General features: G+C 63.7%; 3 protein-coding genes across 5 annotated transcripts; 1 reads left to right on the top strand and 2 right to left on the bottom strand.

Annotated features, from left to right (window-relative positions):
• Positions 1 to 26: 26 nt before the first annotated feature.
• On the bottom strand, positions 27 to 4,254 carry KRI1 (KRI1 homolog; the record flags this gene model as incomplete). Its single annotated transcript, XM_082299345.1, has 19 exons — positions 4,170 to 4,254; positions 3,822 to 3,895; positions 3,642 to 3,747; positions 3,456 to 3,561; positions 3,308 to 3,365; positions 3,171 to 3,220; positions 2,991 to 3,081; positions 2,828 to 2,902; positions 2,633 to 2,748; positions 2,442 to 2,556; positions 2,079 to 2,174; positions 1,821 to 1,991; positions 1,678 to 1,753; positions 1,515 to 1,597; positions 1,227 to 1,371; positions 900 to 1,030; positions 755 to 819; positions 572 to 667; positions 27 to 465 (listed from the first exon to the last, which is right to left on the bottom strand). Exons 1-19 carry the CDS (start codon positions 4,249 to 4,251, stop codon positions 27 to 29), a joined length of 2,175 nt encoding a protein of 724 aa, XP_082155471.1. The 5' UTR covers positions 4,252 to 4,254.
• Positions 4,255 to 4,593: 339 nt separating this feature from the next.
• Positions 4,594 to 7,652, bottom strand: AP1M2 (adaptor related protein complex 1 subunit mu 2; the record flags this gene model as incomplete). Its single annotated transcript, XM_082299353.1, has 12 exons — positions 4,594 to 4,616; positions 4,736 to 4,811; positions 4,993 to 5,118; positions 5,313 to 5,471; positions 5,546 to 5,617; positions 5,840 to 5,982; positions 6,052 to 6,178; positions 6,516 to 6,663; positions 6,734 to 6,864; positions 6,965 to 7,032; positions 7,125 to 7,281; positions 7,611 to 7,652. The coding sequence occupies 12 exons, from the start codon at positions 7,650 to 7,652 to the stop codon at positions 4,594 to 4,596; spliced, it is 1,272 nt and encodes a 423-aa protein (XP_082155479.1).
• An 810-nt stretch (positions 7,653 to 8,462) lies between these two features.
• SLC44A2 (solute carrier family 44 member 2 (CTL2 blood group)) lies at positions 8,463 to 21,170 on the top strand. Of its 3 annotated transcripts, none has more exons than XM_082299347.1 (22): positions 8,463 to 8,561; positions 10,999 to 11,047; positions 11,133 to 11,206; positions 11,322 to 11,406; positions 11,503 to 11,587; positions 11,683 to 11,799; positions 11,882 to 11,942; positions 12,088 to 12,211; positions 12,425 to 12,508; positions 12,708 to 12,820; positions 12,982 to 13,113; positions 13,343 to 13,442; positions 13,554 to 13,646; positions 13,883 to 13,967; positions 14,218 to 14,480; positions 14,556 to 14,650; positions 15,290 to 15,393; positions 15,729 to 15,802; positions 15,918 to 15,988; positions 16,158 to 16,246; positions 16,614 to 16,698; positions 17,110 to 21,170. In XM_082299347.1, the coding sequence occupies exons 1-22, from the start codon at positions 8,519 to 8,521 to the stop codon at positions 17,229 to 17,231; spliced, it is 2,148 nt and encodes a 715-aa protein (XP_082155473.1). In that variant the 5' UTR covers positions 8,463 to 8,518; the 3' UTR covers positions 17,232 to 21,170. The 3 variants fall into 3 exon arrangements, with proteins under 3 accessions (XP_082155473.1, XP_082155475.1, XP_082155474.1); XM_082299349.1 differs by having other exon boundaries at positions 18,478 to 21,170; XM_082299348.1 differs by lacking the exon at positions 8,463 to 8,561 and adding an exon at positions 9,401 to 9,783.
• Positions 21,171 to 21,373: the final 203 nt, after the last annotated feature.

Consider the following 21,373-nt stretch of genomic DNA (forward strand, 5'->3'; position numbering starts at 1 on the left):
GCGGTTCCGGTGTTTTTCCGAGGGTTTCAGGTGTTTTTTTGGGGATTTGGGGCGGTTTTCCTGCGTTTCTGCTTTTTCCCATTGACGGCTGCCATTTTCCCGCTGCTCCCGGAGTTTTTCCCGCTGCTCCCGGAGTTTTTCCCGCTGCTCCCGGAGTTTTTCCCGGGTTTCTCTGGGGGCTCCCCAGCTTTCTCCCCCCGCTCCTTTCCTCGCTGCCGCCGGAGCTGCCGGAACCGGAGCCTGCGGGGGTTGAGGCCGAAGGCTTCCAGCCTCTTCCCGCTGAACTCCCGGCCCCCCAAGCGCACAGCCGCGCCCAGGGGGGCCCCCCCCCGGCGCCGGGGAGCCCCGGGATTTTGGGGGGCCGCAGGGGGCTCCCCTTTTCCCTCCTCCTCCTGACGCTTCCTCTTCTCCCGGCGTTTCTTCCCAAATTTCGGCTTCGCCGGCGCTGCCTCCGGCTCCTCAGGGCTGGGGAGGGGGGGGGTGTGTGATGGTGAGAGGGGGGGTCGGGGGAGGTGTGAACACCCCAAAAACCTTCCCGAGACCCCCCCAAACCTGCCCACTCCCCCCGTACTCAGCCACGAGGGATCTCAGGATCTGGTGCTTCCTCCCGAGGTTCTGCGCCCGCCGGCTGTAATTGGCCTGGTCCTGCCGCTCCTCCTGCTCCGAGCTGGGGGTGGGGGGGGGTCCGTGAGCCCCTCCCCCAATCCCGGGGGGCAGCCAGGACCCCCCCGAGCCCCCCCGGGCCCCCCCTCACCGGTACATGCAGGTCTTGCGCAGGGAGCACCAGCGGTTCAGCTCTTTGTCATCGGCTGCCAGGATCTGGGGGGAAAGGAGGGGGGAAAGGTTTTGGGGGTCCCAGCGCCCCCGGGGGGGGTCCGGGGGGTCCCGGGGGGTTTTACCTCGTCTGTGGTGAGGCCGAAGTCGCAGGGCAGGACCCGGCGGTACTTGAAGCGACAGGGGAGGTCCCCAACCATGTCCTCGAAGTCGAGGGCGTAGAACTCATCCAGGTACTGCTCGAAGGGGCCGGAGGCTGTGGGATGGGGGGATGGGGAGGTCTGGGGGGCTCTGGGGGGGTTCGGGGGGACTCAGGGGTTTGGGGGTCATGGGGATTGGGGGGGAGATCAGGATTTTGGGGGGGTATCAGGGACCTGGGGGTGCTGTCCCAAGGATTTGGGGTGGGATCGGGATTTTGGGGGTTCTCAGGAATTTGGGGTCCCGTCGCTCACCGGGGTCGAACGGGGGCTTCTCCCGCTCCAGAGCCTCCCGGAATTTCGTTTTCCGCCGCTTCTTCCCAAAGGACACCTCGGGGGGGGCCCGGGCCGGGGGGGCCACGGGGTCCAGGGGGGCCTCGGGGACGTAATCCGCATCCATCTGGGGGGGGGGTGGTCAGTGGGGAGGGGACTGCACCCCCCGATCTGGGACCCCCATCCCTGTGCCGAGTTCTGCCCGGCCTCAGCTCCGGTGGGGGTCTCATTCCAAGGGGGGGGGGGGGTCTCCTCCTCATGACCCCTCACCACAAAGTCGGGGTCCTCGCAGTGCGGCTCCGCCTGGGGCTCCCCCTCTTCCCGCCCCGTCCAGGCGTCCCAGTTCCACTCATCTGCAGGATGGGAGACATGGTGACACCAGGAGGAGGGGGGGGGGGACAGACCGGGGCCCCCCCTGGGACCCCCCACTCACCATCCAGCCCCTCCTCCTCCTCAAACTGCGGCTTCTCCTCCTCGCCCCGGCCGTAGTATTCCTCCCCGAACCATTCCTGCTGGGAGAAAAGGGGGATCAGCGGGAGCTGGGGGGCACGGGGGGGTCGGGATTGGGACACCCACGGCCATGAGGCTGTCGTGGTGGGCGGGGTCGAAATCCTCCTGGAGCAGGGAGTCGGTGAGGCCGAAGGCGTCGGAGCCGGAGGCGTCGCGGATGCGGGCGATGCGGGCGGCCAGCTCCTGCCGTTTCAGGTTCTTCAGCTGCTTCAGCTCCTCCCGGCGCCGTGCCCGATCCTGGGGGGGGGGGGGGGGAAAAAAGGGGTGAGGTGGGTGCGGGGGGCCGCCCAGGATCCCCTAAAACCCCCCCAGGATCCTCCTCACCTTCTTCTTCCTCTCGCGGATCTGCTCCCGCTTCTCCTTGCGCCGCTCGTCCCGGCGCCGCACCGAGGTGGGGATGTGGCGTGGGAACGTCTGGATCTGGGGTGGGGGTGAAGAATGGGTCAGGGACCCCCAGAACTGCCCCCAAAATCAGCCCCCCCAACCCCTAAACTGGGAATGGGGTGTGGGAACATCTGGATATGGGGGGAGAAAGGGTCAGGGATCCCCAAACTCCACCCCAAACTCCTCCCTGTGAATCCTCTCCCTACCCCATGAACGTTTTGCCCCCTCCCCCGTTTTTGTCTCCCACCCCTAATTCTTGCCCTCCACCCCCCCAATTTCCCTCCCCTCCCCCGTTTTTCCCACCTGAGCCGCTCCCGGCTCCTCAAAGCGGAAATTGTGCCGGCGCTCGAATTCCTGCTGCCGCTGCAGGAACTGCTCTCCCTCGTCCGAGGAGTCGTCCAGGGAGGGGAGGGACGCCCTGGGGGGGCCGGGGGGGTTACAGGGGGTCTGGGGGGGTCCAGGTGTAACGGGGAGGGGTCTGGGGTCCTGCTCACCCCTCGTCCCCCTCCTCCTCCTCCTCCTCGCGGAAGCCGCTGCCCAGGAGATAATCCCGCAGGAATCGCTCGCCCGGCTCCAGCGCCGGGTCCGACCAGAACTTCTGCAGGGGCTCCTGGGGGGCGCGGGGGGGGGCTCAGAGCCGGGGGTCGCCCCCCGGGACCCCCCCCCCCCCACAGCGCCCAGCCCCTCACCAGGTCCTGCAGCGGCTCCGGGGGGGCCTCGGCCTGGCCCCGCAGCCAGCGCAGGTACTGCTCCTCCTCCCGCTCCTGGGGGGAAACGGCGTCAGTGGGGGACCCCCAAAACCCTCCCCAGGACCCCAAAACCCCCCCCGGGGTCCCCCAGCTCCCCCCTCACCTTCTCCTCCTGGGATCGGACTCGAGGCCGGAGCAGGGCCCCTCCCTCCTCCTCCTCCTCCTCCTCGCTGTCGGCCACGAAGGCTCGGAAACTGCGGGGGGAGGTCCGGGGTCACCCCAAGGACCCCCAAAATCCCACAGCCCCCCCAGGACCCCCCAAACCCCGCGGGCCCCCCCTCACCTCTCCTTCAGCGCCCGCTGCTCTTCCGCGTAACTCTGGGAGGCTTCGACCTGGGGGGAAGGGATTTGGGGGGTCATGGGGGGGGTCACAGGGGTTTGGGGGGGGTCAGAGGGGTCCCACCTCCCCCCCACCCTCACCTTCCTCCGCTTGGCTGCCGCCTCTTCATCCTCCTCATCCTCCTCGTCCACGTATTTGCTGTGGGGAGGGGAAGGTCAGGGCGCCCCGGGGGGGCTCAGAAACCCCCAAAACCCCCCAAACTCCCCTCCCCGAACGCCCCCTCCTCACCCTTCCTTCTCCAGCACCACCTTCCTCTCGTAATCCTTCAGGAACATCGGCTTGGCTGGGCGCTCTTCCTCCTCCTCCTCCTCACCATCCTCCTCCTCCTCGGATTCTGGTGAGGGACGGGATGAGTTTTGGGCACCCCCCCCGGGTTTTGGGGACCCCCGTGATTCAGAGCGGCCCCCCCGGTACCTTCCCGGGTGTAGAACGTGGTGTCCGCCCGGTAAATCCGGGGGTCCCGGGTCTTCAGCAGCGCCAGGGTCCGGTAGAACTCCCGCTCCTCCCGGGGGTCCAGGGCCTGGGGGGGGCTGGAGGTCAGGGGGGTCCGGGAGGGCTGAGGGACCCCGGGACCCCCCGGGACCCCCAACTCACCACGTTGTCCCCGCTGGACTCGGAGCTGTCGCTGTCGCTATCGCTGTCGCCGCTGTCCCCATAGCGGTCCCGCACTGCCGGGGGGCACCGGGATCCCTCAGCACCGGGGGAGTCAGCGGCACCCCCGGCCCGGAGCTGGCTCCCCCCGATCCCGGTCCCGTTCCCCCCGTTCCCGGTGTCTCACGGCGCTGCAGCTCCTCCCGCCGCCGGTCCCGCCCGATCCCTCCCGTTTCCCCCCGCTCCCGGGCCCGTTCCCGGTGTCTCACGGCGCTGCAGCTCCTCCCGCCGCCGGTCCCGCCCGATCCCTCCCGTTTCCCCCCGCTCCCGGGCCCGTTCCCGGTGTCTCACGGCGCTGCAGCTCCTCCCGCCGCCGGTACCGCCCGTAGCGCTCCGCGAACGCCGCGTTCACGCGGAGCTTGGGCTCCGCCATGGCCGCCCACGTGACCGCCCGGCACTTCCGCCGCCACGTGACAAAGAGCGCCCCGCCCCTTCTCCCTCTTAAAAGGGCAACGGCGCCCAAGGGAGCGGGTGGGACCCACCGCGTCGCTCTGCGCCCCCAAACCCCTCGATTCCCCCCCACATCGCCCCTCTCGCCCCGGGACCCCCAGGCTGGAGCCAGAATCCCCCCACTCTGTTTCCACTCCCCCAAAGCCAGCGGGACAGGTGGGCTCAGATCCATCTTTATTGGGGCAGAGGAGGGGGGTGGGCGTGGGGGGGAGAACCCGAGACGGGGGGGGCTCCATGGGGGCCTGGGGGTCCATGGGAGACCCCCTCAGCTGGTGCGGATCTGGTAATCTGCAAGAGACAGAGAAGAGGTGGAAAGGGGGGACCCGGGCTGGGGGTCCCAGGGGGATTTGGGGGTACTTGGGGAATTCTGGGGCCCCGGGGCGGGGGTCCCGGGGGTCCCGACTCACCCCCGCTCTGGGTGATGTAGCGCACCCACGGCAGCGCCTGGTACCCGCTTTTCTCGATGATCTTCATGTACCGCACCTGGGGGGATGTGGGGAGTTACCCCCACCGGGCACCCCAACAACCCCCCAGGACCCCCATCCTCTCCCCAAACCCCCCGTCCCCCCTCCCAGGGACCCCAAACCCCCCAGAGACCCCACTTCCCTCCACAATCCTGTCCCCAAACCCTCTGGCACCCCCTCCCCTGGTCCCCCCAGGGCACCTGGATGCCCGAGACGGTGAAGTAGGGGATCTCGAAGCGGACGGCGATGGGCGGCCGCCCCTCCTCCTCCTCCTTCTCCACGCTGGGCAGCCCGAAGTGGGCGCGCATCAGGTGCTCCTTCCCCCCCTGCGACCCCACACCGGCACGTGGGGACCCCCGCAGCCACCCCCGAACGGGGGGGACACGGGGGGACAGCCCAGGATGGGGGGGACAAGGAGTGGGGGAGAGCCTGGAAGAGGGGGCAGGGGATGGGGGCCACCCCGGGCTGGGGGGCCAGGGGCTGGGGGGTCAGGGGGGGACCCCCGGGCCGGGCTGCTCACTGGGAAGGACTTGATGCTCCAGATGACCACGTTCCGCTCTGGGAGGTACCGTGCTGTCCCCACCGTGGTCTTGAATTTGGGGGAGTCGGCATCGCTGGGCACCGGCACCGCGATCTCCACTCCGTTGGCCACCGACTGCTTCTTGAACTGGCCCTTGGCCTGGAGGGGACATGAGGGGGGATGTCAGGGGCCAGTTGGGGGTCCCCGAGGGGTGGGGGGATCCCCGGGCTCACCTTGACCATGATCTCCACCCGACTGTGGGAGAACTTCTCGATGATGGACTCGATCCAGATGAGTGGCTTCACCTGAGGGGGGCACAGGGGTCACCCCTGGCATCCCCTGGGGGTCCCACGGGTGTCCCCACCACGCCAGGAGGGGTCCTGGCCACATGGACAGTGGTGCTGGACACATGGAGAGGGGTCCCAGCCCCACAGAGCAGGGTCCCACCCCTCAGACCGTGGCCCCAAACTCCCAGACTGGGTTTCCAGCCTCCAGACGGGGGTCGCAGCCCGGGTCCCCGTCCCCACCTGCGTGTGCAGGCGGTAGGACATGAGCTCGAAGTCGCCGTCGGGGGGGATGAAGGAGATGGTGCGGTCATTGTCGAAGCGGGACAGACGGACGCACTGGTGGAACTTCACGTCCTCCAGCTCCACCGACTTGTTCTTCCCCCCTGCGAGGGAGCGGGGGGCTCAGGAGGGGCAGCGGGGCCAGGGCTGAGCCCCCCGCCTGCGGCACTCACGGCCTGTCAGCTCGAAGAGGACGCGGTCGTTGAGGCCCAGGCGCAGCTCTGGCATTCCCGACAGGAAAACCTTCAGCTTGATGGTGCCCACCACCTCACTCAGCACCACGCTGCCGTTGGCGCTCACCTGCGGGCATGGCCTGCCTCGGAACCGGCACCGGCTCCGTCCTCATCGTCAGCCCCATCCTCGTCCCTGCCCTCATTACCAGCCCCATCACTGTCACCATCCTCGTCCCTGTCACATCCCGATCACCATCCCCATCCTCATCCTTTTCCCACCCCAATCCCCTTCCCTACCCAACCCCAATCCCCATCCCTTTCCCACCCTAAACCCTTTCCCACCCCAATCCCCATCCCTTTCCCACCCCATTCCCATCCCCATCCCTTTCCCACCCCAATCCCCATCCCTTTCCCACCCCATTCCCCCTCCCCACCCAGCCCCACTCCCTGCCGTGCCCCCTCACCAGCAGGTTCACCGACTCGATGACATCGATGAACACCTCGTTCTTCTTGTACCGGATGCCCTCGGAGCGCCAGGACACCGCGTTGGTCACCGTGGTGGGGACACGCGACTTGCCCGTGTCCAGCTTGTTCCCCTCCTGGGTGATGTACCTGAGGCGGAGAGGGTGTGAGGGGGCTCTGGGGGGGTCCCGCTGCCCCCCGGGCCCCTCCCCACACTCACTCCTGCAGGATCTTGCTGTCCGTGGTCTGTGGGAACCCGAAGTCCATCAGCTCGTCCAGCAGCTCGTAGATGACGACGAAGTTGTCGCGGATGCTTTCCTCCTCCAGCTCCTTGAAGTACTCACAGAACACCTGGAGGGGGCACCCAGCGCCTCTGTCACCCGCCCGGGAGGGGACACCCCGGCTTGGGGTGACCCTCACCCCCCGACCCCCGCTGAGATCCCCAGCTCACCTCCACCACCTTGTAGAGGAAGGAGAAAACCAAGGAGACGTTCCCGTTCTTCTTCGTGGTGGCCACCACTATGGGGGGTTAAGGAAAAAGGGAGGCGCCGGGGGGTCCCCGGGGCTGGGGGGGTCCCGGGGTGGGATCCGGGGGTGGTCCCGAAGGATACGGTAAAGGTTGGCGTGCTTGATCCAGAGGAAGTGGACGTGGCCGTGGGTCAGCACGGGGGTGAGGGTCCCCTCCTCCTCCCGCTGCAGCAGGACCCCCATGAAGTGCTCGATCTCCCCCAGCCCCACATCCCCCTTGTAGCTGCGGCTGATCAGCGGCTGTGGGGCGACGGGGAGGGATCAGGAATGGGAACACGCCTCCCAAAGCGCTCACCCCACCTCGGGGTCACGGGGGTCACCGCCACTGACCTTGGCTGACCTTCAAGGGCAGAGGGGACAGCCGGGTGTCCCCCACCCCGGACACCGGGGTGACCCCCAGCAGGCTTTGGGGTGGTCGTGGCGGGGGAGGGGCTCACAAGTGGGACACCCCCATCCCCCAAAATCGGGGGCACGGGGGTCACCGCCACTAACCTCGGCTGACCTCCAAGGCCAGAGGGGACAGGCGGGTGTCCCCCAGGGGGGGTTTGGGGTGGTGGCGGGGGTCTCACCTTCCCCTTGAGGTCCAGGATGAAGAGGGCGGAGGCGGCCATGGCACCCGCGCGGCACCGTCACCTCCGGCACCGTCACCTGCCCAGGTGAGCGGCTGCGCCCAGGGGCGCGCGGGGCCTTAAAGGGGACGGTCCCGCCCCACGGCCCCCCCGCGGGGCTCCCACCCCGGCCCTCGGCGGGACCCCCGGGCTCGGCCACTCCACGGGGGCTTCGGCCGCCTCCAGCTCAACCCCACAGTTTTGGAGTGGGGGCGGGCGTGGGGTGGGACCCCCCGAGATGGTTCAAAGAGGGTGGGGGTGGGACCCCTGGGTATCTGGGTGCCCCACCCTGGGGGTCTCTTCACCTCGGAGGGTCCCCGCAGCCCCTGACTCCCGGATTCCCCACGCTGGGGGTCAGTGCACCCCAGATCCCCCGTACTTCCCCTCAGGAGGGGTCTCCACACCCCCCAACTATCACATCCCCACCCCGGGTGGCCCCTGCATCCCCAAACCCCCGGATCCTCCCTCGGGGGGTCCTTGTACCCCCCGCGCCCTCCACTCTGGGGGGTCCCCGCATCCCCAGACCCTCTCCGTGGGGGGGTCCCTGTATCCCAGCATCCCCCAATCTGGTGGTCCCCAAGCCCCCAGACCCCCAGATCCCCCCTCGGGGGGGTCCCTGTACCCTCAAATTCCCCACCCTGGAGAATTCCCGCACCTCCAGACCCCCGGAGCCCCCCCCCCGCATCCTCCGGTCCCGCCGGAGCCCCGGGCGGGGCGGGACGGCTCCGGGCCCGGCCCTGGGGGCGGGTCGGTGCCGGGGGCCGGGCCCGGAGCCGCCCCGCCCGCAGCCACAGCCCGGGGTTACCGGGGGTACCGGCGGGTCCGGGGCTACCGGGGAAGCGGCGGAGGAGCCGCCCAGAGCCGCCGCCATGGACCGAGCCGCGGGCAGGAGGAAACCGAACGGCGATTACGGTACCGGGCATCCGCCCCGCGCCCGCCCGGGGCTCCCCCAAACCCCCGCGTTCGGGCACCGCACTCCCAGGCAGCCCCCGGGGCTGCGACCCCCGCGGCTGGGAACTCCCAGATTTTGGGCACCCTCAGCGTTTTGGGGACCCCTCGGCTCGGGGCCCTGCGGGTTTAGGGACCCATGGGCATGGGGAGCCCCCGGTGTGGGGACCCGCAGCGGGTTTAGACCCCCCGGCTTGGGGATCCCCCGGGGTGAGAACCCCCCAGGTTTGAGGACACCCAGGTTCAGGGACCCCCGCGTTGGGGACCCCCTGTCCAGCCCCGGGACGCTCCCAAGGGGGCTGCAGGGGCGGGGGTCTCACGTGTTTTGGGGGGCTCCTGGGGAGGCTCCGGGCTGTGTCGGGGGGTCGGGGTCGGGCCGGGGCCGCTGCTCCCGCCGGGGGGTCCCGGGAGGTGTGGGGGTGTCCCCGGTCCCCGGCACGGGAGGGAGGGACACGGGAGGGGGCGCCGGGACCCCTCCCCGGGGACCCGCGGCCTCCGGAGCCCCCAAGCCGCGGGGCCGGGGCGGGACCCTCCGCGTCCCCCCGTTTTCCCCGGGCGGGGGCTCCCCCCGGCCCGGCCTTTGTTCCCTTCGCGCGGGGGGGGGACCCGCAGCCCTGACATCACCGGCGGCCTATGGGCGCCGGGATCCCGCCGCTGCTCCCGGTGATTTATTTACCCAAACGGAACCGGGGCGGGGATGGCACCGGCGTCACCGGGCGGCAGTGGGGGGGGCGCTGGAAGGGGCACCGCCCGCGAGCCCTTTCCCGGCTGGAACAGGACATTTCCCGCCCGTTCCCAACCTTTGGACTCGGTTTGGCGGGGCCGGACCGCGCCCCGGTGCTTCTCGGTACCGGAGCCGGAGCTCATCGGTGCCTCCCGGGACCGGAGTTCCCCCGAGTTCCCTCCGGTGCCGGAGCCCGCTGCCCCCGGTTTCCCGCGGTGTCCTCCGGTGCGCCGCGGAGCCGGTGCTCTCCTGGGCGGGGTTCGGGCCACGTTCGTGCCCCGGAGGGCGGATTTCGGGGAAGGGCTTGATTTTTGGGGAGGCGGGGTCATCTCAGCCCAGCCCAGCCCAGCCCAGCCCAGCCCAGCCCGGCCCGGTGCGGACGGGGACGGGGACGGCGTCGGCGTCGGGTCCGGGCGCTCGGCGGGATGGGGGGCCACGGGGACAACTACTACGGCAAACACGGTAACGGGGCTGGGGGGCTCGGGGGCACCTTTGGCGGTTCGGAAGCGCGGCGGGGGCTCGGGGGGGACCTTTGGGGTTCGCCCGGGCTCGGGGGCCCCGTCCGGGGCTCCCCGCGAGTCGGGGGCAGCGCCCGCCGCAGGTTGGGGGCACTTATGGGGGTTTCCTGCGGGTCGGGGCCCCGCGGTGCGGCGCAGGAGGAGTCGAGCGGCCGCAGGGAAAGGCGGAAAAACAAACCCGAAATGGGCGGAAAACGGGGCAGTAAAAGGCGAAGCAAAGCGAAAGCAAAAGCGGCCGCGCCCCGGACGAGAGGGCGCCGCGGTTTTGGGGGGCTGGGGAAGGGTGCCCGGTTTTGGGGGAGGGGGGCTGAGGAGACCCCGGTTTTGGGGCCGCCCTCCCCGGCAGCCGCAGAACCGGCCCGACGGCCGCGGTCGGAGCCAGCGGCGGGACAAACCGGCTCCGGCGGTTCTGGGGCGTCACCGCGGCGCCGGCACCGCCGGGATCGGCTGCCCGGGGGTCCCGGGATGGCTCCCGGTTCTGACCCGCCCTCTCCACCGGCCGCTGTTTAGGGGGGTTTGGAGAAGAGGGATCGGCGCCCGGGAAGGGGAGAGAACTCCAGAACGCCCCAAAATATCCCAAAGCAGACGTGTCCCCCCAAAAAGGACTCGTCCCTGCCGCGGGGCTGCTCCGAGCCCCACCAAAATCCACCCCAAGTCCCCGGCCCCCCCTGCCCTGGGCCGCTCCCACGCTGGCTCAATTCCCACCCTAAAAATAAAGCGGAGCAGCGGGACGGCGCCGAGAGGCCGCGGCGGGGGCCGGGGCTGCTCCGGGGCTCCCCGGGACCTCCCGGTGACCCCCGGTGATCCCCCCACCCCGGTATCGCCGCCCCCAGCCCCGCTCTGCCCCCGCAGCTCTTTGGTGCTTCCGTGGGATTTCGGGTCCTTCCTGGCATTGCTCCGGGACATTTTTGGGCAGAGCCACCGGTGGAAAGGAGTTTTCCAAGGGAGTCGTTGTTCCCAGGCCCGGGAGGTGGATCCGCAGCAGGGAAAGGGCATCTGGAGATGTTTTTTCCTCCCGATTCCGCTCATCCCAAGGATTTCATTGGAAGCGTTCAGCTCCCTCCGCTCTGCTCGCTGCGTGCTGTGGGGCGAGGAGGATGAGGAGTACCTTCCTCCCATCCCAGCCATTCCCCATTCCCACTCCTCTTCCTCTCCACAGGAACGCCACAGAAGTATGACCCAACTTTCAAAGGTCCCATCTATGACAGGTGAGCAGAGCCCCCCAGGGTCCCCAGGGTCCCCAAATCCATTGTCCCAAATCCATGGTCCCCCAATTCCTATCCCCGCTGGCAGGGGCTGCACTGACATCATCTGCTGCGTCCTGCTCGTGGTGGCCATCGTGGGCTACGTGGTGGTCGGCATTGTGGGTATGTCCCAGGGCTCAGGGGGGTCCTGCTCGTCTGAAGGGGCCGGGCGGGGCCCTGTGGGGTCTGGGGGCTGCAGGGGGGGCTGACTGCAGCATCATCATCCTGTGCCCCCCAGCCTGGACCCACGGGGACCCCCGGAAGGTGATCCACCCCACGGACAGCCGCGGGCAGTTCTGCGGGCAGCAGGGGACCCCCAACGAGTGAGTGCCGGACGCGCTGCCGGAGAGACCCCGAATTCCTCGGGGGGGGTGTGGCAGGGGTTTCCCCAAACTGGGCGGTTTTGGTTTGTTTTGCAGGAAAAAACCTTTCCTTTTTTACTTTGACATCGTCAAGTGCGCGAGCCCGCTGGTGCTGCTGGAATTCCAGTGCCCGACCACGCAGGTACAGCCCGGCCCTTCCGGCCCGCGGTGTTCCCCGGCTTCCCCATGGAATGCCGGCCGTCGCCTGCAGCCCCCCGGTGTCCCCCTCCCCTCCAGATCTGCGTCAGCAAATGCCCTGACCGGTACATGACGTACATGACCGCCTACGGAAACCCCACCTCGCTGCAATATTACCGGGATTTCTGCACCCCCGAGTTCGGGAACTCGCAGAAGGTGGGTTGTGGGGTCGGCGTTCCTGTGCCGTGGGGTGATTCCTGCCCAGAGCGCTGACGTCCGGCTCGTTGTCCCCACCCAGGGTCCCATCGAGGTGCTGAAGGACAGGGAGTGTCCGGCCATGCTCATTCCCAGCACCCCATGTACGTCCACAATTAGCGAGGAGCTCGTTAGCGATTTGCTGGCTTCCGTTGGGATTTTTCGGAGGCTGTTTGGGGGTTCTGGGGGTCCGCGGAGGGGCTTGGGCCAGTTTTCCCGGCTGAGCCGCCCCCTCCTCTGTCTCTCCAGTGGCACGAAGATGCTTCCCGGCCATCCAGGCCAAGAAGGGCGTCATCATGGTGGGCAACGAGACCACCTACGACGATGGCCGCGGGCACCGCAGGAATGTCACCGAGCTGCTGGAAGGGGCCAAGTGAGTCCCGGACCAATGCCCCTCATTAAGAGCTGCCTTGTTAGCATTGCTTTAGAAATCCTGCACCAAAACGTCAGGAACAGGAGCAGAGGGCGGCAAAGGAGGCGCAGTGAGGGCAGCTCCAGGGAATTTGCCGTGCGCAATTGTTGAATTTTCTTGTTTTCGGGGTCTCCCCCGGCTCCCTCTCCATCGGCGTCTCCCGTCTCCTTGCAGAAAAGCCAACGTGGTGCTGGAGACCCGGCAGCTGGCCATGAAGATCTTCGAGGATTACACGGTGTCCTGGTACTGGATCATCATGTGAGCACGGGGCAGAACTCGGGGATTCCCAGTATTTTACCATTCCCGCCCTGGATTTCCCACAGTTTCCATCATCAAAGCACGAGCAGTGACATCGCTCCCGTCCCGCTCGCGCTCCGTCTGCGCCGTGGTTCCCGCACCTGAGGGATGCCGGGGCGCGTTGGGAGGGTGGTCACATATGGGTGTCTTCCTCCTGCAGAGGCCTCGTCATCGCTATGGTGGCCAGCCTGATCTTCATCGTGCTGCTGCGCTTCCTGGCCGGGATCATGGTCTGGGTGATGATCGTGATGGTGATCCTGGTGCTGGGATATGGTGAGCAGGGGCTGGGAGCCTCTCCCTGGCTTTTCCCCATTTCCCTCTCCCTATTTCCAGTGTGATTTGCCCTGCAGAAGCTCATGCGCCGCATCCTTCTGGGCATCTCCTCCCCGGCTGGCGTCTGTGCAGAAAGGACAATTTTCTGCTTTTTGCCACAGGAATCTTCCACTGTTACATGGAATATGCCAAGCTGAAAGGGGAAGCGGGGTCAGACGTGTCCCTGACGGACCTGGGCTTCCAGACCGACCTCCGTGTCTACCTCCACCTGCGGCAGACGTGGCTGGCGTTCCGTGAGTGCCCGTCCTCCTCGGGAATTGGGGTGGGACCTGGGACAGGGCATGGGAAGGGGGTCTCACAGTGGGTTTTGGGGTAGCTCCCATGTGAAGGAGGGACTTTGCTGGGTGCCCAGCCACGGGGCGGTGCCGGACATTCCCGGGAGGAGCGTTCCGTGCCGTGGGGGATTCCCAGGGAAGGCGAAGGTGGCCCTCACGCTGCCCGGGGCTCCCCTTCCCCTGCCAGTGATCATCCTGTGCGTGCTGGAGCTGGTGATCGTGCTGCTGCTCATCTTCCTGCGCAAGAGGATCCTCATCGCCATTGCGCTCATCAAGGAGGCCAGCAGGTCTGGCTGTCCCCGTCCCCACGGCCGCTGTCACCCATCGCTCCGGGGTTTAACTGGGGTTTTGCCAGGGTTTAACCAGGGTTTAACTGGGGTTTGACCGTCTTCTCGCAGGGCCATCGGTCACGTCATGTCATCGCTGCTGTTCCCCTTGTGCACCTTCTTCCTGCTGTGCCTCTGCATCGCCTACTGGGCCAGCACTGCAGTGTATCCTTTCCTCTTCCTCTTTCTCCTCCCTGCATCCCTGTTCCCCAGAAGTCCAAGGTCTCCCCAGGCATGGAATATGATCTGCTTGCAGATCCACCTTAAATATCTGAGGTTTAACTGAAAGCAAACCCTGGGGAGGAAGAGCGGTGACGGGAGCCTGGGGAGAGTGGAGCAGAGCCTGGTTTGGATTTGGGATTGGGTTTGGAGAACGGCCTCTCCTTAACAGTGACCCGCAGCTTCCTGTCTACCTCCAACGAGGCTGTTTACAAGGTGTTCAATGAGTCCACGTGCCCCTTCTCTGGGCAGACCTGCAATCCTGAGGTGAGGACTTCAGGAAACTCAAAACCTGTCAGAGACAAGAATCTTTATTGCCTGAGAAATTCCTGGAGTCCTCTTCCCAGTGGAATTCCACCTTTCTGAGCTGGGGCGCATTGGACTGTTCATTCCTTTTGAGCTGTCGCTGCCCTGAGCAGAGTTTGGTCCGAGCTTCTGGACAATTGAATGGGATAATGAGGTCTGTGACCATGGGGGTCGCTCTGGCTTGACCGGCGGTGTCCTGTGTTCTCTCCAGACCTTCAACACCAGCAACGTCACCAAGCTGTGCCCTGATGCCCAGTGCCTCTTCGCGTTCTACGGCGGCGAGACCGCCTATCACAAGTACCTCATCGTGCTCCAGTTCTTCAACGTCTTCATGTTCTTCTGGCTCGCCAACTTTGTCATCGCGCTGGGCCAGGTGACGCTGGCGGGCGCCTTCGCCTCCTACTACTGGGCCTTCAAGAAGCCCGACGACATGCCGGCCTTCCCGCTCTTCTCCGCCTTCGGCCGCGCGCTCCGGTGCGTCCATCCCCACGAGAGTGGCCGGGAGCTCCGGGAGGTTGTGCCCTTCTAACCAGGGCGGTCCATCCCTAGGTACCACACCGGCTCGCTGGCCTTCGGCTCGCTGGTTCTGGCCATCGTCCAGGTCATCAGGGTCACACTGGAGTACCTGGACCACCGGCTGAAAGGTACCAGGCTGGGGTGGGAATGGGGAGATGAGTGGGGTTGGCTGTTGCCGCATCCCTCGGTGCCGGAGCTCGGGGCTAAAGTCCAGGGGAATCAATCCGGTATTTCAGGAGAGAATCAGGATTTTCCTTTTAGAATCCCGTAGCTGCCTCTTTCTCCAAGAAAGAAAATAATTCCTCCCTGGGAGGCAGTGAGGATGGAATTCCCAGTGGAGCTGTGGCTACCCCATCCCTGGGAGTGTCCAGGCCAGGCTGGACAGGGCTTGGAGCAACCTGGGACAGTGGAAGGTGCCCCTGCCTGTGGTGGGGGATGGAATGGGATGAGCTGCGAGGCCCCTTCCAACTCAAGCCATTCCGTGATTCTGTGAAGTGTTTCCCGGGGCAGGAGCCAAGAGACGTGCCGTGGCTGCGGGCTCAGCCAGCCCGTGCCAGTGCCAGGGATTTCTGTGCCGTGCAGCCGTTCATCGGGAAATGTCAACAGCGCGTGGGGGCGTGGGAAGAGCAGTCTGGGCCCCAGCAGGGCTGAGAACAGGGCCTGGGGGGACGCTGCGGCAACAAGGTCTCACCAGGGACCTTGGAGTTGCTGCTGGAAGATCCGGCCCCTCTGGCTTTCGCACTGACCCCTCTCCCTGCGCCCTCCAGCTGCCGAGAACAAGTTTGCCAAGTTCCTCCTGAGCTGCCTCAAGTGCTGCTTCTGGTGCCTGGAAAAGTTCATCAAGTTCCTCAACAGGAACGCCTACATCATGGTGAGAGTCGTCCAAAACCAATGCTCTCGAAGGGCTGGGGCTGCCATGGGGATGGCTCAGAGATTTCCCTGGGAATTGTGTCTCCTGATGCCACGGGAACACAGAGCTCTGCGGTGTTTTCCAGCTGTTCAGCTGGAAAACCTTGCCCTCAGCCATATCCCGGTGGCTTTGGGGAGGACCCTGTGTGGGTGGAGGTGTTCAGCTCCGGGTCCCCGTGATGCCTGACCCGGCAGTGGATGAGGAAGCGCTTCCAGGGTGGGATTTGCACCGTCCCCTGGGTGGTGGACTCAGTGCAGCCCTGTTTCTCTCTCCTCTGCCCATTTTTTCCGCTCCAGATCGCCGTCTATGGCACCAACTTCTGCACCTCGGCCCGGAACGCGTTCTTCCTGCTGATGAGGAACATAATCCGGTGAGATCCTTGGGGAATCACCCCAGACCAGGCTCCCCGTTCCCGGGCTTCCGTTTGCCTTGGCTTCTTTGGGGCGGGGAGCGGATGCGGAGGCTCATCCCTCTCTTGTCTCCAGGGTGGCCGTGTTAGATAAAGTCACGGATTTCCTCTTCTTCCTTGGGAAGCTCCTCATTGTGGGAAGCGTGGGTAAGTGCTGGGTTCTGGAAGTTTCTCCTCGGGGCATCCGGCTGCCGCCATTGGTTGTGCTGTACCAAAAGCTCCGCTCAAGTCACCCCTCCCATGAAGCTGCTCCTTTCCATCCCCTTTTCCATCTGCCCACCCATCCCAGAGCCATGTCCATCCCTTGCTTTCCCAGGAATCCTCGCCTTCTTCTTCTTCACCCAGCGGATAAAGCTGGTCCAGGACACGGCGCCGTCGCTGAATTACTACTGGGTCCCGATTCTGGTGAGCTGCCCTCTCTCTTTGGGGTGACTTTGGAGGGACAGAGCTGCCCCACACAAACCCCATCCCACACCCGGTGCCTCAAGGACCTTCTTTGTCGGGGGTGTTTTCCCGGTTGCTGGTGCAATGAGCCCTTTGTTGGTTGCTGCTGGCGCCGTGCCCACCTGCGCTGCCCACTTTGGCCTCCGTCCAGCAGTGCCTGAGGCCTTTTGTCCCCGCTCGGGCTGCTCCGAACAGTCCTGCCCTGTTCACTTCTCCTCCCTCCCCTGGGGAATGTGGGATTCAGCACTTTCCTCCTCCTCCTGCTGCTCCTGGCCGGGGCTCTGGGCTTTCTGCCAGCCGTGGCATCGGTGCGCGGTGTCTCTTCCAGACAGTGATCGTGGGCTCCTACCTCATTGCCCACGGGTTCTTCAGCGTGTACGGCATGTGCGTGGACACCCTCTTCCTCTGCTTCTGTGAGTATCAGCAAAAACCCCCTCTCCCATCAGGCTGACCCCCAGAGTGTCCAGTTTGGGGGTTTGCTCCCAATCCCGGGGTCCCTCTGTGTGGCTTTCTGCCGCTTTTTCCTTTCCTGGCTCCTCGCCTGCGTTCTCACCTGCTCTCCCCTGCCTGCTCCAGCGGAGACCCCCAGCCTGTCCGTGGGCTCTTGCATCTCTCCCTCTGTTTTGGTGCTTTGGGCTCGGTGGAATTAACCACAACTAACCTCAATTTCCCTTTTTTTTCCTCCCTCTTTTCCTTCTTTTCTACCCCTTCCATGTCTCTGGTCACACATTCTCCATCCTCCACCTCCGCCCTGTCTCTCCCCGGCTCTTCCTCTGCTTTTTGCTCTTCCCCTTCACGGCTGCTTCTTCCCGGGGCTGGAAAAGGTGAAGATCTGGAGAGAAACGATGGATCTCCGGAGAGGCCTTACTACATGTCCCCTGAGCTCAGCGAGATCCTGCTGAAGGGGCACCTAGAACCTTCCAAAAGCGCCGATAGCCAAGGCTAGGGCCCGGTGCTGGGCAGAGGCCACAGGACCCTCCCGGCCCCCTGACCCCAGCAGCGACTCCCACGGTGCCGCTCTGTCCCCTGGAAGTCCTTCGAGGGTGGTGGGTGCCAACCCTCAGCGCCCGGTGGTGTCCAGTCTACCTTCCTACCCAAAAATCTGTGTTCCTGCTTCGAGAGAACCCACCCGGAGTCAGTTGGGGGTCCCGGTAGTGCCCAGCGAGGAGCACGGAGATCATCGTGGTTTTGATGCAGAGATCTTTGTTCTGGAGGGAGAGCTGGCACAGCCGGCACGAGGGATCCCATGTGGAGGGACAGCGTTTGTGGGATGGGCCGAGTGGGTTCCGCCGCCCTAAACTGGTCTCTGGGCATTTCCTCTGAGTCTGCTCCAGCTGAGAGCAGTGAAACTTTCCTTGCCCCTTTCCTCGCCTTTTTCCTTGTCCTTTTCTCACCTCTTTCCTGGTAATTTCCTCACCCCTTTCCTCACCCAGTCTCTATGCAAACCACAAAATTCTGGAGGATTCCGGGCGAGGTTGCAGAGCTTTGGCTTCACACCCACTGCTTTAGCCCAGCTTGTCCCTGTCTCCTGTCCCAGCCATGCTCCAGGGCAGGAGGCGTCACTGGTGGCCACTGGGACTCGAGGGTTTCACTCCAGGCACGGCGGGCTTGGAATTTCTCCTCCAGATAGCCCAGAAATGACCAAGATTTAAAAAAAACCAGCTCTTGTGGCTCAGCCATGGCTCCCAGCCAGACCCTCCCAGGACAAAGCCACGGTGTTGACACTCCCATTTCCATCCCAAAAGGATCCAAATCCCTCTCCAAACACCCCCTGGGCGGTTCGAGCCTGAGGCTTTGTGGCTTTGTTTGGTTTTGGGGTGGTGTTCTTCCACAGCTGGGAAGGCTGGGATTTTCCGACTGCTTGGCACATCAGGATTGCTCCTCTTGGTGAGGGTGTTGGGCAAATCCTGAGGGGAATCCAGAGCTGTTGGGAAGAGCTGAGGGGTCCCCCCTGCCCTCAGCTCTGTTCAACTTCCCCCCTCTGCCCCCCCCCCCGAGAAACAAAACACCCAAATTTCTGCTTTCTTCTCAATCCCCGTGGGCCATTCTGTGACAGAGGGAGAAACCCCCGTTCCACGATGAGCGCAGAGACTTGATTTAATCTGGGATCCTTGTTAGAGGGTCGCAGGAGCCTCCATCACACCGACCCCTGTATCTGCCCCCGCCACGGGGCTGGGGATTTCTCTTTGCAGTGGAAGACCTGGAGCGCAACGACGGCTCTGCGGAAAAGCCCTACTTCATGTCCCAGAACCTGAGGAAGCTGCTCAAGAAGACCAACAAAGGCCAGCCCGACGCGTAGCGCCGTGCCCGGAGACTGCCCGGCACCGCCTGTCCCTTGTGGAATTCGCCTCTATGGACCTTGGACCACCCCTCCTCCCCCCCGGCAGCGTGGGGGGACCGGTAAAACGCGGACTGTTGATGATTCGGCCTTAAATCCTCGCGTTGGTGATGGTGACGAGCTTGTCACCACTAATGAGCCGCAGGGCCCATGCCAGTCCCACTCCTGGGCTGTGGCAGGGCCAAAATCCCAATTCCTGGGGGTCAGCGGCTCCAAAGTGAGTTGAACTGGGTTTGATCCCAGTTTGATCCCAGTAAATCCTTCTGCGGCCGGCGTTTCCTCGGCGTCCGGGGGGATCCGGGCGGATGTGGGCACAGAGGGGACGCGCGAATGAGCCGGGAGGTTCAGGCAGCTCCTCCTGGGGTGTTTTCACTGTGGCCCCCCTAAATACTGAATTAGGGTTGTTCATTCCTGCCCGGAGAGCTGGAATCGCTTCCCATCCCTTGCTGCCCTTTGGCGACACCCGAGGGCCCTGCTTTGGGCCCTAATTAATGAATTCTTTTAGGAATAAGCTAATTAGTGCTTCTGTAGCCACTGCAGGGGTGAAGGTGGAGGGGAACGAGGGGGCCACGAGCAGAATTCGGGGCTTGAGGCTCTGTCCAGTTCTTGCACCTCTTGAGGACTGGCAGCTTCCGCAGATTCCTCCCCAAAATCTGCGTCCGGTCCCCAGAACTTGTCAGTTTAGGGCAAACCCTTTCCCAGCTTCCCAAACGCTTCACCTGCATAAGGGGTTTTGGGACACCCCCCTCTGGAGCACGCAGAGGGGGCGAGGATGGGCCTGGGGGGGGGGGGGTTGGGTTCATTCCAGGTGATTTTAGCAAAGCCAGTGGCAGCCAACACCTCGCAGCTCCAGGTAGGAGAGGAAAGAGGGCTTTTTTTTTGAGCTGAAAAGGGGGTCAATTAACTCTAAAATATAACTGAGTAACTTAAAACCCAAAATGTAACAGAGTTAACCCCGCCTGAGACCCAGTGGAGCGACAGGAGCAGAGTGCCAGCAGCTGGGCGTTTTTGGGGCTCATTTGTTAAAAAAGGACTTAAAGAAACGCTCTGAGGCTTTGGGGGACAATTCCCAGCTCCCAGAGGCTGGGGGGGGGTCCCACCTTCCCCCCTCCCAGTGGTCACCTGGCTCTGGGAACTGGTGCTGAGGGATCCCTTTGGCTGCTTTTTATCCCTGTTCCCCTGCCACCTTTAGGTTTTGTATCATCCAGGGGATGTTTCTATGGAATTATCCAATGCTTTGGGGGCTTTTGTATATTTTGCTTTCCCAGGTTGTTTTCAGTTGTTGTTATTTGGAGCTTTTACAGTGAATTTTTGGGGGCAGGTTTTGGTTTCTCTGACACCGCCGGGCAGAGCTTCCCTAGCTGGAATCAAACACTGTCATTTCCCTAATTTTTTTTTTTTTTTAATTCCCTAAATTTTCCCTTTCCCCCCTTGTTTTTCAGTACAGCTGATCAGTGGACAGAGGAGTGGAAGGGAAAATTGAAGCCATAAAAATGAAGGAAAAGGTGAAACTAGAAAGGTGAAGGGAAAGAGAAAAATGAAGGGAAAAGTAAAAACAAAGCTAAAAAAGTAAGAGTAAAGCTCAAAAGATAAGGTCAAATGAAGCTAAAAAGAGGCAAATCCTCTCTATTTGGGATAAGTGGGAATAATTCAGGGAATAATGACCAGACCCTGTTCCACTTACAGCCATTCCAGCACCTCCAGCGCGTGTCCTGCAGCTCCTGATGCTGGTTCTGGATTAATTCAGTTTTTCCCCCTCCCTGTGCAGGTTTCAGGGTGGTTTTGGTTTAATTTCTGCTCAGAATGTTTGTGTTGGGGGCGAATTCCCTTGCACTCCTCGATTTTCAGTTGTTTTCCTCCTAAATCCTGACCCTTTGGGTGTGGGAACGCCAGGGAAAGCAGCAGAGGGCTGGCAGGAACTGGGTTTATTTGCTCAAAAAGGCAAAAAACAGCAGGAATTTGGAAGGCTGGAAGGAAAAGTGGTGAAGGAGAAAAGAAATTTGGGAAAATGTGTTCTTGAGGAAGCCGGGCTGGCTTGGCTGCCTCTCAGCAACACAGGATTTGAGGAGAATTAAGGGGTTTTATTCCCAATAAACCCAAGCGGCTTTTTAGAGGTGAAAACTGACTGTGATGGGGAGCAGTGAGGGAAATATTCCTGTAAATTAGGCTTTTTTTGGGAAAACTCAGAGTGAGGGCAGCTGTCTGGGGGAATTTGGTGTCCGGAAAAGCTTCACTCCAAGACTGGGTTCCTTCTTCCAGGCAAAGCTCCGTGTTCAAGGCATTAAATTATGGAATTTAGGAATAACGGCGCTTTTTTCCCTGTCTAGAACTGCGGCTTCTGTCCCGACAAACCGGATTGTTCTGTGGGCAAAGGAAAAAACCCCAAATCCTAAAAAATGCTAAAACCTGCAGGGCTGATGTTTTACACAAAAATGCTCGTTTTTCATGTGTTTCTGAGGCATTAACGGTGCTGTGACGCTCCGGAGTCTCTGTGCGCTTCCGTCGGCGTCAGCGTCGTGACCAACAATAAAAAAGTGCCTGTTTGGACCTCGTTCTGTCGTGTCCTTCCCTCTGACATCACAGGGCTCTGACACCAATTCTGCTGCATTTCACCCCAAAACGGCCCTTCCAGTGCTCACTCAGCTGTTTTCAAACTCAGGGGGTCACTGATTTTGGGGAGTTTTGGCTGAATATGAGGAATTTTCCAACAATCCCTGAGCCGCAGAGGCTCTGGGAGGGGATTATTAAGG

This window comes from Coloeus monedula, assembly GCF_965178545.1.
Source record: "Coloeus monedula genome assembly, chromosome: 31".
Taxonomy (NCBI): Eukaryota; Metazoa; Chordata; class Aves; order Passeriformes; family Corvidae; genus Coloeus; species Coloeus monedula.